The sequence below is a fragment of the Schistocerca gregaria genome, chromosome 8 (assembly GCF_023897955.1).
Source record: "Schistocerca gregaria isolate iqSchGreg1 chromosome 8, iqSchGreg1.2, whole genome shotgun sequence".
In the NCBI taxonomy this organism is placed as follows: Eukaryota; Metazoa; Arthropoda; class Insecta; order Orthoptera; family Acrididae; genus Schistocerca; species Schistocerca gregaria.
The window spans coordinates 312,562,463-312,580,868 of record NC_064927.1 but is presented as its reverse complement, the minus strand read 5'-3'; the positions used below and the strand labels follow the sequence as shown (position 1 = coordinate 312,580,868).

General features: G+C 36.6%; 1 protein-coding gene across 3 annotated transcripts in view; it reads right to left on the bottom strand.

Moving 5' to 3' along the window:
• The window catches only part of LOC126284090 (G protein pathway suppressor 2), a 111,463-nt gene that overhangs the window by 54,018 nt on the left and 39,039 nt on the right, over positions 1–18,406 (bottom strand). For all 3 annotated transcript variants that reach the window (XM_049982738.1, XM_049982739.1, XM_049982740.1), the window contains exons 4-5: positions 12,704–12,803; positions 5,131–5,184 (exon numbers count right to left, since the gene is read on the bottom strand). In XM_049982738.1, the coding sequence (XP_049838695.1) occupies positions 5,131–5,184; positions 12,704–12,803 (154 nt within the window). The remainder of the gene's footprint in view (positions 1–5,130; positions 5,185–12,703; positions 12,804–18,406) is intronic.

The following is an 18,406-nucleotide window of genomic DNA, read 5'->3' as shown; positions in this document are numbered from 1 at the left end:
ACAGGCACAATAAATAAAACACACACACACACACACACACACACACACACACACACACACACACACACACACACAGAATTTCTGCTTTCGCAACCGACGAAAGGATGTGGGTTTTAAGGGAGAGGGTAAGGAGTCATTCCAATCCCGGGAGCGGAAAGACTTACCTTAGGGGGAAAAAAGGACAGGTGTACACCCGCACACACACACAAGCAGACATTTGTAAAGGCAAAGAGTTCGGGCAGAGATGCCAGTCGAGGCGCAAGTACAGAGGCAAAGAAGTTGTTAAAAAATTTTAGGTTATGGTTTGGAAGTAAATTACGTATTATTGAGTATAATTAGGCAGGATAAAACGTATGGTAGATTACGGAAAAAGGGAAGATGAATACAAAGTGAAACTATTTGTACAAACAAAAAGAAAAAAGTAAAATGATAGAAAAGATTTCGAAATGCAACAGAGACAATAACAAACGTAAAATTTTTAGGTTATGGTTTGGAAGTAAATTACGTATTATTGAGTACAATTATAATTCTGTGTGTGTGTTTGTGTGTTTTATTTATTGTGCCTGTCTACCGGCGCTTTCCGCTTGGTAAGTCTTGGAATCTTTGTTTACAATATAATTATAATCATAATCATTATTACTAATATGAACCATATTGTGCTTTGCACAAACTGATTCCGAGTGGATGCACCAGCAAATGGGAGACGGAAAATTTTGCATGGGCTGTGTTTTGAAGTCCAACAGCCCACAAATAAAAATAGGAGCTAGTTTCCTCCTGGTTGCACTACTTTCATATGTGTCTAAACTTCAAGCAGCACTGCCTATATGGATAAGTTCCTAACAACCAAGATGCCTCAGCAAATGTATCACATATGACCACATGCCTTACATAAATACTGAACCAACAATGTTGACAAGCCATTTTGGTCACTCTCAACACCGTTCCTGTTTGCCTAAAAACAATGTTCTGTGATATCTCTCACAAGCTGCTCTCATGTAGTTCTGATTTGATTACATGACTGAGGTTCTATTGCACTGTGTTGGTAATAAAATTTGACTGTAGCTTTGGACTAATTGGTAGTGACTAACTAGTAGTGTTTAATACTTACTTTGCCTTGTCTTCATCACCGTTAATGATGTGCATTTTAGTGTGACTGTGACACTTAATAGAGTGTTGTGTTTCCCAGATAAAAAATAGCTTTTCGTGGATATTTGAGAAAAAGAAGAAATGACAAGCAACCTGTAGAATGGAGGTGGTGAGTATAAGATGTTAATATTATGAAAAGGGTAGATTGCTGAGTCATGATAGGCACAACAAAAAGATTCACACAATTATAGCTTGTGGCCATTAAGGCCTTCGTCAGCAATAGAATCTTTTTGTTGTGCCTATCACGACTCAGCATCTCCGTTATATGGTGAGTATCAACTTTCCTTCTCTAATATTGTTCCCATTGTCTGAAAAGGGTAGATTGCTATCCACCATACAGCGGAAATCTTGAGTTGCCAACAGGCACAGCGTAATTAGCAGTCATTTTGTTGTGCCTGTCGGCGACTCAACATCTCCACTACATGGTAGTAGCAAACTATCCTTTTCATAACATTGTCATTATTCCATCCTGGATTTTCCATTTTTTGGGCATAAAATGTGAAGGGCAATGCTGAGAACAACAGAATAGTTCAATACAATGTTCTTTCTTGTCATTTGCCATCAGCAATGCAGTGAGCTGAAATGTGTGCAGTGTGGCATAGCCATTAGCAATGCACGCTGGGGTGCTGTGGGTCACCAGCTCAAACCTGACATCATCCCTCAATCAGACTGGATAATACTGGCAGTAAGGTAGTCAGTGCGGACTTTTAACCATCAATTACCAATTGTCTACTTTGGCAACCTCATCAAGAGGTTAATTCCAATTTGGAGGTATGGTGCTGCTGCGGGTGGAACTGGTACCAGATGCCCTGGAAGTAACTGGGACATGTGCTTCCATTGCTGACATTCCCTGCACTTCCTCACATAGTGTTTAACAGATTGCTGGATAGAGATACCTGTGTCTGATTCTGTCTAGAGTTTTCAATAATCCCAGATGATCAGATGGCTTAGCATCATGGAAAAAATTCATGACAGCTGATCATAGATGATCTGAGATGATGATGAACCATTTCCCTCCCATCCGTCCTACACTGTATGAACTTTAAGCCAAAATAATTTGAAAATTGTGGCACTATTGTGAAAAAATGAATTTTTTGTGATGAAATAAACAGGATTTTAAAAATAATTAATAAGTGCTTTGGTAGACACAAACAAAGTAGATACTGAAACACACTGGTCTGCACCTTCAGAGCAAACCTTCTGCTTACACAGGCACAAAACCAAGCAAGTCTATGTCCATTCTTGTTGTCGAGTATGATAAGGTTGGACTGTATCAATGGAAATGGAAATGAGCATTTGGAGTCATTGGCTGGGACGGGCCCTTGCGGGGCAGGTCCGGCAGCCGGGAAATGAACCCAGGCCCATACGACAGCAATCCGTCATGCTGACCACTCAGCTATCAGGGTGGACACTGTATCAATGCTGACATGACACTGATTTTATTACATGTACTAAAAACCAGACCTCCACAGGATGAATGTTATGAAGGGATATAAACTTCTGGATACAGTCAAAAAGATACTTTCCAAGCTACCAGGAAACCCTGACGCTGTAAAATGACCGCAGAAGATGAAACACAATGAAGCACAATCGGGCACAACTGAGCCACTGTGAGTAATTTAGCTTTCATGTTCAAATGCATGTGGCTATCTTCCCAATGTAAAGACTTGTTGACAGAGCAACAGACAACCTCTTGGGAAGGAATTTAAGAATTTTGACCACATTGCTAGTTGAGAAACTGTAGAAAGTTTCATAGACAAGCTATCTGGGTTAAATTTTTATTTTTTTCCTTTCTTTTACTGACATCAATGATTATTTTATTTCTGAGTGTGATGTACAGAAATGTGATACACAACATCTAATAAATCCAATGCAAATGATCAAAATATTTTCATTTTCAATATTACCCTTAAAAACTATAAAATATGGTCAAAGTATTGAACAAAAGCCAAACAGGAAGTTGTTGGAAAATAAAATAAGAAATGAGGAAACTCAGCACTGAAATCTGCAGATAATAATACTGAAATTGGCCATAAACAAAACTATTTCTTCTGTACTTTCTCCCACTAACTGCTTATAAATATACTGAGGACTGTTATTTGTATTTTTCATTCCTGGTACACCATCATTTATCCAGAGTGTCTTGAGGTTTACTGAAGATTTTATTGTAATATAAATATGTTAAAAGAAAGTTCTGGTAGACTGCAAACAAATTATTGATAAAAGTACGACTTACCAAATAGTAAGAGTCATTGAAAAGCATATAAACAAGACTGAAAACATCACTAGCTTCTGGACAAATCCTTTTTCAAACTAGAGGGCTGGTAGAATTAAATAATTTAGGAGAGAAGTAACAGCTCACCATGTAGTACAGTTGTCGAGTTACCAACAGGCAAATATAAAATAAAAAAACACTGGTTACTCACAACATGAGTTTACGTTAACAGAACATTTTGAGTGATGCGTATAACATGCACTTCATGTCAGTTCTTACAACAGGTGTTATAGCAGCATTCTGTTTATTGGCCTGTTGGTTTGCAAGATTCACGTGATTGGTAAGTTGAAAAAATTTATGACTGTTATTTGGTAATGATAAAAACCTTAAAAAAGTGACCATTAATAACTTGATTAAGAAGAATGTTTTTATCACCATGAAAGGAACTAAGGAAAATTCAGTCACATATTTATATTTACTGAAAGATTGTTTTGCAAAATATCTTGATGCATCTGGTGTCTCTTAATAATTTCAGCAAGAAGGTTTCTTGTCTGAGTTAAGCAAGGGTAGCATACTGTTTGTAGTCCCTCTCCCTTTACAAAACTGATATTGCCCTGCTCAATGCAATTTGTAAGAAAAAGATGAATTGTATGCTGTATGTATCTGAATCACAACCATAAACACTCTATTGTGTTATTAATAAAGGAAAGAAATTCTATGTATGTGTTTCTAACCATTCTACAATTCAGATAAATAACTTCTGCCCAAATAATTACGTATTTTTTATTCTGTATGACACATTTTGGCTTCTGCCTTCATTGGACGCCAAAAATGAAACAAAAATAAATAACGAGATATGACGGTATTTTTTTTTATTTTTTTAAACAATCAAAATATGACAGACACCAAAAAAACCTTGTGGAACAAAAAAATCCTTAATCAGTTCAGATGTAACTTATTTATTTGAATTCCAGTATCTGACAGAACAGCACAGACACGTGAACAAAACATTTTTGTAGCTCAGATGGGACTTTGGACAGAACCTCTAAAGGGGAGGCAAATAAGATTCGCTTCCAGAAATAAATAAAATCTTATTTATCGGTACAATATTTTAGAAGGTTATACAGGCCAACTACATGCTATAATCAGCAAGTGCATTAAGCAGTTAGGGAGGGTTTATTTCTGTTAGCCATATCACATCTACCCTCATGTAACATTTTTTTAGTCAGTTTTCCACAGCCCATAAGGTTGGCAGGTCTTATAGCTTATTTTCAAAACAGTACCACCATATACAAAATTTACAGAAATAAAACGTCAAAAGTACCCAAGACCAAAGATCCACTACAGACAGCATATTCAAGTGTACGATATATCTATAATTACAGGTTTCCTTATTCACGTTTGACTTCCTTGGGATTTTCACCTCACAATCATAAAATAATGGTACTGCATGATAACTACTGGACTTTTATCATGAACAACACTATCAGTGAGGATATTCAATGTTATTAATGTGAGTTAAATTCCGATAATTGCTCACAGTGCATGTTATGGCAGAACTGGAAAATTAGGAATAAACAGGACAGGAATAGGCTACAACTGCAGCATATAAACCATATGTTTCAATTGGCAATTTAGCATAATGCTGACTACAGATGACATGGATAAAAACTTAAAAATTCAACACACACAATCTCAAATACTGCATTATAATAAAAATTTCATAAGCTTAAACACAAAAAGAAAAGTTCAATGATTTCTGTACTTACTATTCCACAAAACAGCACGAACATACTCGTGTCCCCTACGGCCATCATCTACTTCTGCAAAAACAAGATAATTTATATTTAAAATGTGAATGGCAACAAGCAATAAAATGAAGACAGCTATGTAATGAAAACTTATATGCTTTGTTCCCAACAGTCATTCTAAAATCATTTACCTTGTTTGAAAAAGAGTCAGCTGGCAATGACCTAGATGCTAATAATGTAGGAAAAGACAGTTTGCTACAATAAACAAGACACATCAAGTTGCAGTCAGGCACAGTTAAAAAGACACTCACATATAGTTTTCAGCCACAGCCTTTGTCAGTAAAACACACACACACACACACAAAAAGCAAGCATGCCTCGCATGAGGTGTGCTTGTGTGTGTGTGTGTGTGTGTGTGTGTGTGTGTGTGTGTGTGTGTGTGTAACGTTTTACTGACAAAGCCTCTGGCCAAAAGCTATATGTGAGTATCTTTTAATTGACGTATCTTCTTCACGGTAAGTATCAATTTGTCTTTTCCTGCATTTTTGATATTCCTATCTGGAGTTTACATTGTTTAACTAGATTCAAAAAAGAGTTTCAAAACTGGAATACAGGTAGAACCTCATATCATTTAGATACACATGCAAAATATTTTCAATCTAATTAACGCTGATGTAACTGCCTAACACAATCTTCTACTTTTAACTGTGTATCTATACAAATATACGTAACATCTTTAAAAAATTTCTGAACTAAAATTGAAAAAAATAATACATACAAAAGTCACACGATAACCTATACAAAACATGTTCACACACCCCAATCTATTTATTTATTAACAGCTACAAAACCAACAGAGGAACTAAGTGATTTAAAAAGGGACATAAGATGACAATTAATTATGGAGTTCTTTCAAGACAAAACCTGGAAATACATGGAGAGCAATGTGTATAAATTGGATTCCACCTGTCTTTGCAAACACCACAGTATGACAGAACTTGTGACAATAGATGAACACCATGTAGCCCCCTCTCATGGATCTAAAGAAGATATGCGGAATGACTATTGTTATGCAGCAGAGACAAAAGAAAAATGACACAAAGCTTCAAGAAACTTGAGTAATAACAGTTGGGATTTCATATCTGGAGAATACAGACCGTGATTCAGCGATGAATTATTGAGTTCCCCACTTACACCAAGTTTAACTATGTCACAGTTGTCCAGTGAATCACATACCAAATGGAAAGTTAGTTTGGAAATGTATAGTCGCTTATTAAATACACCGCATTAAAATTTGGAATTATTATTTTTGAAAATTTGCACTTATCATCTGTGTAGGCTCAAAATATTTTAATGTGTTATAAGTTGCTAACCATACTGATAAACACAAAAGGAGTCAGCATTTTCTGCTTGCCATCCAGGTCCACTCAATTTCCTTTGCCATAGCACACTGTGTTTCCCTTTGCTAAATGCTACTTTCCAGTTATATGTTCTGCAAAATGAGCAGAGTATTTTGCTTTTAAAATGCAGTGGTGATTATACAGTGTGCGATCCTTCCATTGCATGTTTTGGAAACAGCACTGATTAGACGGAAGTCAGAATGTTTGCTTTTTGTGATCTGTGTGATTATAGTGTACAATGTAGGCGTAGAATATATATTTGTCCGTATTACAGAAAAAGATTTTTCAGTAGCCTTTATGGTGCACTACATCAGTGGAAACAAAAGTGAAATTGCCTTCCAAATTCACATCTCCAATTCTCTGAGACTCAAGTATAAAGTTTGGTTGCTGACTTCCTTCCTTGGTTTCCGACATTCCCTTCTTAGTTTATTTGTACCTATCAAATCAGCTGTGTTATGTTTCGTAGACAGTAAGCAAACATTCTTCCACTTAAAGCAGAGAATGTTTTGTTCCCCACTTACTGAGTTGCTTCAAAATATCAACATGCATTGTTTTTCTATCATGTCATACAGTTTCTGCTACATTCACTGATTTGTTAATTATTTTTCTGACTAGATCTGGATAACAGCACCAATTACCTTAAAATAGTGTATGGTCTCTGTCACAAAAACAGTTCACACATGTTTAGCAATGCATTATTGCTTACAGTCAGACTGCTACCATCTAAATTTTTACATACGCAGTGTGATCAAAAAGTACAGTTTTTTTTTTTAATTTTGAGGGCTTTCTACCTCCGATTTCCAATTTTCTTTTTATTTTGTTGGTACATATGTTCATGAAGTGAGTTAGCAATCTCAGCTATATATTTGTTTGTTTGTTTATTGTTGACAGTCGAAAAGGTTATACATGTTTTAGAGTGCTCAGCAAATTTTTAGTTTTGAAAAAGATGGATAAAAGAAACTGCATTAAATTTTGATTGAAAATCGAATAAAGTGCAGTACTGCATTCGAAATGTTGACTCTGGTTTTTGGCAAATCTACTATAAGTAAGACAAGAGTTTACGAGTCATATAAATGTTTCAAAGAGAGTTGAGAAGATGTTGAAGACAATGACTGCCCTGGATATCCTGGCACATCAATTACTAAAGGCATTGCGGAAGTAGGAAAGAAAATGGTTCTGTAAAATTGCCAAACCACCATCAGAGGGTTTGCTGGTGATGTCAGTATATCCTTTAGCACATGTCAAGCAATTTTTTCAGATGTTTTGGGCATGAAACATGTAGGAGCAAAGTCTGTTTCAAAATTGTTGAATTTTGGCCAAAAACAACATTGCATAGACATCACTCAGGAACTGCTAAGTGAAATCAGCCATGATCTAGGACCTCACAAGAAGGTTATGACAGGTGTTTAAAAACAGGTATACAGGTATGACAACAAAACCAAAGCCCAATCATCCCAACAAAAACTGCCTGAAGAGCTAAGACGGAAAAAATTCGTCAAGTTTGATCTCATTTGAAGGTTTTTCTCACTTTTTTTTCATCAATTGCAATGGGTTAGTGCATCATGAGTTCCTGCCTTATGGCTGTACAGTGAATAAAGAAGTTATGCGCCACTTGCATGCAGCAGTCTGAAGAAAACAACCAAAACTGTCGCAAAACCTCTTTTGGAAATTGCAACACAATAATGCTCCCACTCACACTTTGTAGCATTTGCCTGCTTGACTCCTCTTTTTAAAAAAAAAAAAAAAAATCCTCAGTGTCAATGCGTACTGCAATGCTACAGTGGCTGAAAAATGGGTTGTGGAAGTAAAACACTGACTACTTTAAATAATGTAGCTGACATGTGCACATTTGCGTTTCACAGTACTTTACTTTCACTTTTCACCCCCCACCACTCCTCCACCCAAATAATACACACTTATATGGCCAGTGCACTATTGTTTACCTTTCAATAAGCCTCATGAATAAATTGCAAGCAAACATCCACATACTGCTACAATAGTTTCCTGTTGAACATCTACCAGCAGCAAAATCCTAACCACATAGTCCACATTTCTTGAAGAATAAAAACCATGTATGGAAACAGCCACTGTCACTGTTTTAACACTCAGCCTAATTGTGTTACACTTATTTCACAGTAGATGCATTGTTGTTGATCTAAACAATACAGGTTTCTCGTCTGAAACTCAGCTATAGACTGGCTGTCTCGAGACTAAAAATGAAGCCCTTAAATATAATCACAATAATAGCTACTGAAACTACACATTGTTTGAAGTTAAATTTACAAAAATTACAATTAAAACTTATTCATTAAATTAACAGAATATATCTTCCTTCTACAACAGGAGTTGGGCCGATTTTTTTGTTTTTGGGCCGAATTTTTTGTTTAAATCCTGAAATTAACAAATATGTTGTTCTACCAAGAACCAACTGGAATTCTGCTAAAAGTTAACAAATACTGTTACACAAACAATACTTTTGGCAAAACTGTTAATTACTTTGGAATTAAAGAAGGGCTGACTTTGCTAACATGTTCTCAAACAGAGCCAAATAAATACTTAAAGAATGCTAGTGTTTAACCTTCCAAACATTTATAATTATTATAGAAGTTATATATGAACCATGGACCTTGCCCTTGGTGGGGAGGCTTGCGTGCCTCAGCAATACAGATAGCCGTACCGTAGCTGCAACCACAACGGAGGGGTATCTGTTGAGAGGCCAATCAAACGTGTGGTTCCTGAAGAGGGGCAGCAGCCTTTTCAGTAGTTGCAAGGGCAACAGTCTGGATGATTGACTGGTCTGGCCTTGTAACAATAACCAAAACGGCTTTGCTGTGCTGGTACTGCAAACGGCTGAAAGCAAGGGGAAACTATGGCCGTAATTTTTCCTGAGGGCATACAGCTTTACTGTATGGTTAAATGATGATGGCGTCCTCTTGGGTAAAATATTCCAGAGGTAAAATACTCCCCCATTCGGATCTCCAGACGGGGACTACTCAAAAGGACATCGTTATCAGGAGAAAAGAAAACTGGCATTCTATGGATCGGAGCGTGGAATGTCAGATCCCTTAATTGGGCAGGTAGGTTAGAAAATTTAAAAAGTGAAATGGATAGGTTAAAGTTAGATATAGTGGGCATTAGTGAGGTTTGGTGGCAGGAGGAAGACTTTTGGTCAGGTGAATACACGGTTATAAATACAAAATCAAATTGGGGAAATGCAGGGGTAGGTTTAATAATGAATAAAAACCAGGAGAGCGGGTAAACTTCTACAAACAGCATAGTGAACGCATTACTGTGGCCAAGATTAACAAAAAGCCCACAACTACCACAGTAGTACAAGTTTGTATGCCAACTAGCTCTGCAGATGATGAAGAAATTGATGAAAAGTATGATGAGATAAAAGAAATAATTCAGATAGTGAAGGGAGATGAAAATTTAATAGTCATGAGTGACTGGAATTCGAGAGTATAAAAAGGGAGAGAAGAAAACATAGTAGATGAATATGGATTGGGGGTAAGAAATGAAAGAGGAAGCCATCTGATAGAATTTTGCACAGAGCATAACTTAATCATAGCTAACACTTGGTTCAAGAATCATGAAAGAAGATTGTATACATGGAAAAAGCCTGGAGATACTAGAAGGTATCAGATAGATTATATAATGGTAAGACAGAGATTTAGGTACCAGATTTTAAATTGTAAGACATTTCCAGTGGCAGATGTGGCCTCTGACCACAATCTATTGGTTATGACCTGTAGATTAAAACTGAAGAAACTGCAAAAAGGTGGGAATTTAAGGATTTTGGGACCTGGATAAACTGAAAGAACCAGAGGTTGTACACAGTTTCAAGGAGAGCATAAGGGAACAATTGACAGGAATGGGGGGAAAACAATACAGTAGAAGAAGAATGAGTAGCTTTGAGGAATGAAGTAGTGAAGACAGCAGAGGATAAAATAAGTAAAAAGATGAGGTCTAGTAGAAATCCTTGGGTAACAGAAGAAATATTGAATTTAATTGATGAAAGGAGAAAATACAAAAATGCAGTAAATGAAGCAGGCAAAAAGGAATACAAACGTCTCAAAAATGAGATCAACAGGAAGTGCAAAATGGCTAAGTAGGGATGGCTAGAAAACAAATGTAAGGATGTAGAGGCATATCTCACTAGGGGTAAGATAGATACTGCCTACAGGAAAATTAAAGAGACCTTTGGAGAAAAGAGAACCACTTTTATGAATATCAAGAGCTTTGATTGAAACCCAGTTCTAAGCAAAGAAGGGAAATCAGAAAGGTGGAAGGAGTATATAGAGGGTCTATACAAGGACGATGTACTTGAGGACAATATTATGGAAATGGAAGAGGATGTAGATGAAGATGAAATGGGAGATACGATACTGCATGAAGAGCTTGACAGAGCACTGAAAGACCTGAGTCGAAACAATGTCCCAGGAGTAGACAACATTCCTTTAGAACTACTGACAGCCTTGGGAGAGCCAGTCCTGACAAAACTCTACCGTCTGGTGAGCAAGATGTGTGGGACAGGCGAAATGTTTGTGTTGTCCTCCTCATTTTATCATCATCATCATTCATGAGAGTGGCTAGATTGGATTGTGTAAAAATTGGACTGTGAAAAATTGGGACTTTGTATGGCCACTGATGACCATGCAGTTGAGCACCCTACAAACCGATCATAATCTTCTTCTTCTTCTTCTTCTTCTTCTTCTTCATCTCCAGAACAAATTTTGACCAATGCTTTACAAAGATTTTCTTGAAAGGCTCAGGAAAAGTGTGAAATTCCATCATGGAATTTTTTATCTCTAAAAGCTATCCCTGCTGTTTCAGAATCACCTGTTCTCTTAATCTGAGTTCTTGTGACACTCTTCTTTTCCAAAAATTGTAAAATGTCTTAAAAGAACATCAGTTTGGGACTCTGGAGACATTTAGAAGAATGTGGCTGACACTTTAAAGTCCATACCAAATGAAGCTTTTCAGCATTGCTACCAAGACTGGTAACAATGATTCTACTGGTTTATAGTTGCCAAAAGAAACTATTTTGAAGGGGACATATTGTTTTTTGCAAAAAATGAAATAAAAACTCTGGTTGATAAAAAAATCACTCTCATTACTTTTCTCACACACTTCATAGAGAGATGGTGCAAAGCGAAAATTCTTGAAGTTTCCTCAGAGACCGTGATACCCAGAAAAAATAGACTGATTTACTATAATAATCAAGACTTGAAATATCATACTATGGAATGACATTTAGAGGCACATTTCTTAAAGCACACACTCATAGGTGATTCTTCAGCTTTCTTTATGGACACGTGAAACTATTTTGTCAAACAGCTCACAGTTAAGACCACTTGCTCACAGATGGCAATTTTAAAGAGAGAAACTGTAATGACTCATATTGCAGAAATTAATAATACATTAAAAAATATCAAACAGAGCAACAATTAGTTCAGCAATCAGTACATTTACTAAGGAATACAAAAACTGGAGATACACAATGAACAATATTTAAAAACCAATTAACTTGCTATTCTGACTAGACAAACAAAGTATGGGAATTTACCAGTTGTCATTTAATCTGTTAACACCAGGTAGATAAATTTATTCCTTTTTCTTTATTTCAATTCAGAATATTAATTTCTGTAGAAGGTGTCAAATATCAAAAATAGTATGAAAAGGATAGATTGCTACTGACAATAAAGGTGACAAGTTGAGTTGCAGACAGGCACAATAAAAAGACTGTTACACATTGAGCTTTCGGCCAAAGCTTTCTTCAGAAAAGAAACACACACACACACACACACACACACACACACACACACACACAACACAAGCAGGCGCACCTCATGCACAAGACTGCTACCTCCGGCCACTGCACACACAATGCCATTCTGGCTGCAGTGGTAGCTTTCATATATTCGTGTGTGTGTGTGTGTGTGTGTGTGTGTGTGTGTGTGTGTGTGTGTGTGTGTGCGCGCGTGCTTTTCTTTTCTGAAGAAGGCTTTGACCAAAAGCTCAATGTGTAATAATCTTTTCAATGTGCCTGTCTGTAACTACAGAAAGCTATCCTTTTCACAATATTATTGATACTCCAACCAGGACTTTCTGTTGTTTGGTGTATTAAATAGTATAGCTTACTGCATGGTAATTTTATTATTTAAAAAAATCAAAATTTATTGGCTTACTTTGCTGGGAATATGCAGGAACTGTTCCTGGTTTGTACCCATAACCCTGATGGTAGTTTGAAGGTGGTGGAGAAGGTGTGCGAGTTCTTTTTAAAGCACCCTGAAATTTAAAAAAAAAAAAATTATAATAATTTTGTCAATTTTAAAATTTTTTACATTTCTGTAGTAAAAGCAGCCGCAGAAAAATTAAACAGAAGAATACAGATGAAGAACATTTGAAAAGGTATTTTTCAGGTACATTCTGGAACATAACCAACAATATTTAAAAACGATTTAACTCACTAGTCTGTCCAGCCGAAGGAACCCTACGGTCAACAAAACTTGTAAATTTATCAGGTACTTCACTCCTAAGTTATTCATATTCATGCAGAACTATCCATTATGAAATTTATAAATGTAGCATAATGCCTGAGGGCTCCACTTAGTTGTTGTTGTTGTTGTTGTTGTTGTTGTTGTTGTGGTCTTCAGTCCTGAGACTGGTTTGATGCAGCTCTCCATGCTACTCTATCCTGTGCAAGCTGCTTCATCTCCCAGTACCTACTGCAATCTACATCCTTTTGAATCTGCTTAGTGTATTCATCTCTTGGTCTCCCCCTACGATTTTTACCCTCCACGCTGCCCTCCAATACTAAATTGGTGATCCCTTGATGCCTCAGAACATGTCCTACCAACCGATCCCTTCTTCTGGTCAAGTTGTGCCACAAACTTCTCTTCTCCCCAATCCTATTCAATACTTCCTCATTTGAAGAAACACAGAGATCATTGAGTTCATTTTTACGGTTCTGTACCTCAATCAGTAAAAATGGAATCCATAGGATCACTTTGTTGTCCCTCTATTAAGACTCCTTTCTCTCAAGAACTGATATAGATATCAAGTTGAAATTTACATTAAATACTATGGTCTATGGCCACTTCATAGTGTAAAAATTTACGCTTCTAAGTCAATGCAATCAAAAGATACAGCTATTTATGTCCTGTATTTTGATACAAGCAATCTCATTGAAACCTATAGATGGACTATCTGCATACATAATTAAGTTTGTACACAAACCTCAGAGCACCAAATCCTACTCATCTTCACGCAGCTTTTTATGATTATCCTGATTACCAGTTCTGACCTGTGTTACAGGTCATCCTCACATCCAAAACTTAGTTACCATGAAGAACAGCTCATCAGCAGTGAGAAGATTCAGTTAAAATAAAGGAAATGGTCATGTTCTTGATGGAGATTTTGAAAAAGACAGTCCTTCAAAAAATGCACTTTTATTCTGTTAACATTACTGATGAGATAGTGAAGACATTCATCCAAATCTCTCTCTTATTTTTAGCAATGAAGTGCTACCAATGGATTACACACTGCATTACCATATCACCATGTACAGACGATTTTAAACCTTTGATACTGACCACTATAGATTCAGCTCCATCAATTGGACATGACAGTACTGAATATTAGCTAAAGGAATATTTTTTGTCCTACAGAATACTCTTCCACTTTCCTGCATACAGATAAGTCTTCCACGTCAGTGGCCAAAGTTCTGCCAAATACCAGTTCTTCTAAAACTTCATTTCAATTAATGGACAGGAAGGTACATGTACACTTAAGATGATATTTTGTAGCACTCAGGTTTATTTAAACAACTACATACAGAGTTGTGCATAGAACTTCCACCCAGCCAGGTCACCAATTAGATGCAGACTGACATTCTTAACACAGGTAGTCCGCCACAGTGTCAGAAAAATCCCCGTATTTATGTTGCCAGTTCCTCATTAAGAAGGTATGTCATGCTGGAAACACCACAACACTCATCACTTCTTCACAGTTGTGTCCTATTCTCTTGATGGCTGACATGATGCTCCACTTGTGTCTGGGTGTTCAGTGACCACCAGCCAAGTTGCTGGTGTGGTTGATGCTTCCAGGCATGTACATTACCGCAATTCAGTGACATCTTCAGCATTCAGGTATGTTGGTTCACATTGATCGATGAGCCATTTTATCTGGCTATCAAAATGCTTAGGTCCTGTACTGAATACTTAAATACTGAATCAGGTATTGAATCAGACAGGACAACACTATTTGCTGTATACTGGTTTCTTCACTATAAGTTTTCACACTCACTTGTCAGCATATGAAACCTACAAATTACGAACTAACATCGGGGTACTACCTTTGACATCTATAATAATATAATTGTATAATCTTCAGTTTATATTTTCACAAGTTAATAAAGAAAAGACACATTTCTAACAAACTGTAGTTACAAACACGTGCTACATGTAATTATCTAAAAAAAAAAAAAAAAAAAAAAATGAGAAGCAATTTAACTGCAAATAATACTGATTTACTTTGATAACTGCCACAGCTTGTGTGAGAAATTAATAGCACTACAAACAATAACAGAATACAAATTGATATATAATCTGATGAAACACTTAGCTTCAAAATTAACACATTTATAAAATGTCATCACCTTTCTATAATTCGTCTTTCTTTGGAAAGCTTAGAGGCCGGCACTTCATATTATGTTAAACTTGTCATGTTGGGCTGTAATTCACATACTAACCCTCCACCATTTGCACCACTGTGTTTTGTAGAGCACCTGGCTTATTTTAACTATCCACCACTTATGGTCACCTTTTTGGATTATTGGCATCAAGTATCCCTTGCAACAACACTGGCAAGAAAGATGGAAGCTTGAGATACTTGCTTCGATAAGACATATTTTTGACAGGTATGTTCATAATTTAAAAAAATATTACAGCATGTGTAAACTTGTGACTGTTAGCGAAACGCTGCATTCATTTCTTAGACACTGTTAATGGATTCAATATAATGGAAACCTGTCAAATTATGGCAACAAATGTATGCAATGGATGGGCAAAGGCATTTTATTGTGGAAATTTGGAAGTATATGTCGATTAACAACCACTAGGACCATACTCTGTTTCAAACTCGTCAGAAGTAGTCGTAAAGCATTTTGTTGAGAACATGGAACATCGCCACACAAAAAGCTATGTATGGAGTGGTACCATGACATGGAAGCATGGACTCTCCATGAATGGTTTCGCACTGTGTTCAGCAATGAAAGCTATTCTGCACTACCCTGGATGATTGTCACTGACAAATAGGACTGTGATCAGTGGAGAGGTCCCATTCTTCCAATGTTTTGGAGAGACAAAGTGATGTTACTCCTGACATCATGGTGTAGGGAGATATCAGGTATGACTTTGGGTCACAATTTGTAGTGACTGGCAGAACTCTTGATGGCACAATGGTGTCACAGACATCTCTCATCCTTATCCATTCCTCTCATGTGACAGTATTATGATGCCCTGTTTCAAGACGCCAATGGTTGTCCACATATCTTTGTTGACAATTCCGTCCCTGTGCCAGTATCCAGAATATCGAGGACCAGTTAAACAGCTGTCGCCCAGTTTGCCTCAGAAGATGATAGAAAGATTTTATGACATCCTTCCCAACTGAATCAGTGCATACATCCAGGCCAGATGGGGTGCAATGTCATACTGATAAGTTGGCTCATACTGTTATCTTCTTTGTAAATTTGACTTGATTTTGTAATCAGTGAAATAATATCACACATTTTCTCAACAGTGAAGTTTCATTTTGTTTCCTCCTCCCATTCTAGGCACTTCCCTTTTTCATATGGCTCAGTGTGTGTGTGTGTGTGTGTGTGTGTGTGTGTGTGTGTGTGTGTGTGTGGAGGGGGGGGGGGATGTCATGGCCTAAAGTTTATTTTTTGGATAATAATCACCATGCAACCATTTAAAACAGAAATTCTTCTCACATTTTTGACAAAATAGCATAGATAAAGATTGCAGCAAAACAAGATTTATAAATAAAACAAAATTCAAGCAAAATACCAGTAAAAATATTGACTGTAATAACATGGACGAAAATATAAAGTAACAAAAAGAAAGAAATTAAACTGAACTAAATACATTAAAAAATTTAAAATTACAGAGATTTCAAATTGAGGAAGAATCAAATCCAGTAAAAAAAGAGAGAGCAAATAAAAAAAACTTTAATATAATGATTCAAATGAGATAGCCCAGGATTAAAAGCAAAAAATTATATTTAAACCAAGTAACTGAATAAAAATAATGATCACAGTCATTTTGATACAGATGTAAAAATGAAAGGAAAGAACACTTGGCAGGATTCAAACCCAGAACCTCCAGCATACCAATGATTAACGTAAGTGCTGCACTACAGCACTGCCTATATGTTATTGCTAATTTCAAGGCTCTAGTCAATCATAAGAAATATAAAATTTTGTGTATTATTTGCAAACGAGGGCCCAATAGGGTGATTGGCTGCAGTGTACGATACCTGGTACCCTGACCCACCCTACCACATAGGAAGTTTCAAAAAGTTGATCCTAGCTGAAGGAACCTCTCCGTGTCAGTTGTGCTGAAAGAAACTACTAAGTACTTGAAACAGAACTTATCTCTCAATGAGTGGCGGCTTACACTGGTCTGTAGACGAAGTAAACATGCAGATGTAAGCACATACACATGTATTTCAGGTAGTTTGTATCTCTCAGAATGCACAAACTGTGTTAGAACAAAATACCACAATGCTCTAAGTAACAATATCAAACAAACGGTTTGAATGAGATAGGCAAAATACCACGATTAATAAAAAATGACATGAGTCTCTGAACAATGAGAGGCAGATGATGACATCACATAAAAGATTTCTTTCCTAGCCAAACACTAACTTTATCTGTCTGCACCTTAGCTGAACGGTCAGCGAGTCTGACTACCATGCACAGGATCTGGGGTCAATTCACAGCTGCATCGGAGATTTTCTCCACTCAAGGCCTGGGTGTTAGGTTGTCATCGTCATCATCATCATCATCATCATCATCAACAACAACAACACTCAAGTCACCCAAAGTGGTGTTAACTGCAAAGACTTAAAACTCAACGGCCAAATTTCCCCAAGTGGGGACTCCCAACCATCAATGCCACACAACCATTTCATTGGTTTTATTCTTGTCACCCAGATCCAAGCATCCTCTTGCCTAGCCGCAGCAGTTTTAATTAACAGCAACCTCATAATGTACTCCAGCAATTACAACAATCCAAAATAAATTATAACATACTGGTTACAAAAACTTACATTAATGGCCATATGTTTTATAAAACACTGTATCTACAGTACAACAAATTAAAGCGAATTGTCTTACAACACCTCTGCTCACTTAATATTGCAATTATAATGAACTTATGACTAGAAACTTATATATTTCTCAACACTTTTTGTGGGGACCTCTTCAAGGAGCTAAGTGTTCTCACACTGACAACTCAGTAAGTTTTCTCATAATTTTATTTATGGCTAATGATAAAACTAACCACAGGTAAACTATAGTGTACACAATTAAAACATTTGGTATAATAAATTACCACATGGCTTTGATCATTGGGTGACATCCATAATTCGTTACTATATACGGGTGGAAAAAAAAATTAGCAAGTTGCTCAGAGACATATGGCTACAACATTACCCACAAGACTTGTATAGGCATATTACATTCATAATTTTCTACTCTTTTGTCAAATATAGATTGGTCTTATTATTATGGGGTAACTTGAAATTGTGTACTGGGCGGTAACTGTTTTGTACTTGGATCCCAAACTCTTATTTAACTTGGCACACACAATTGACACAGAATATAT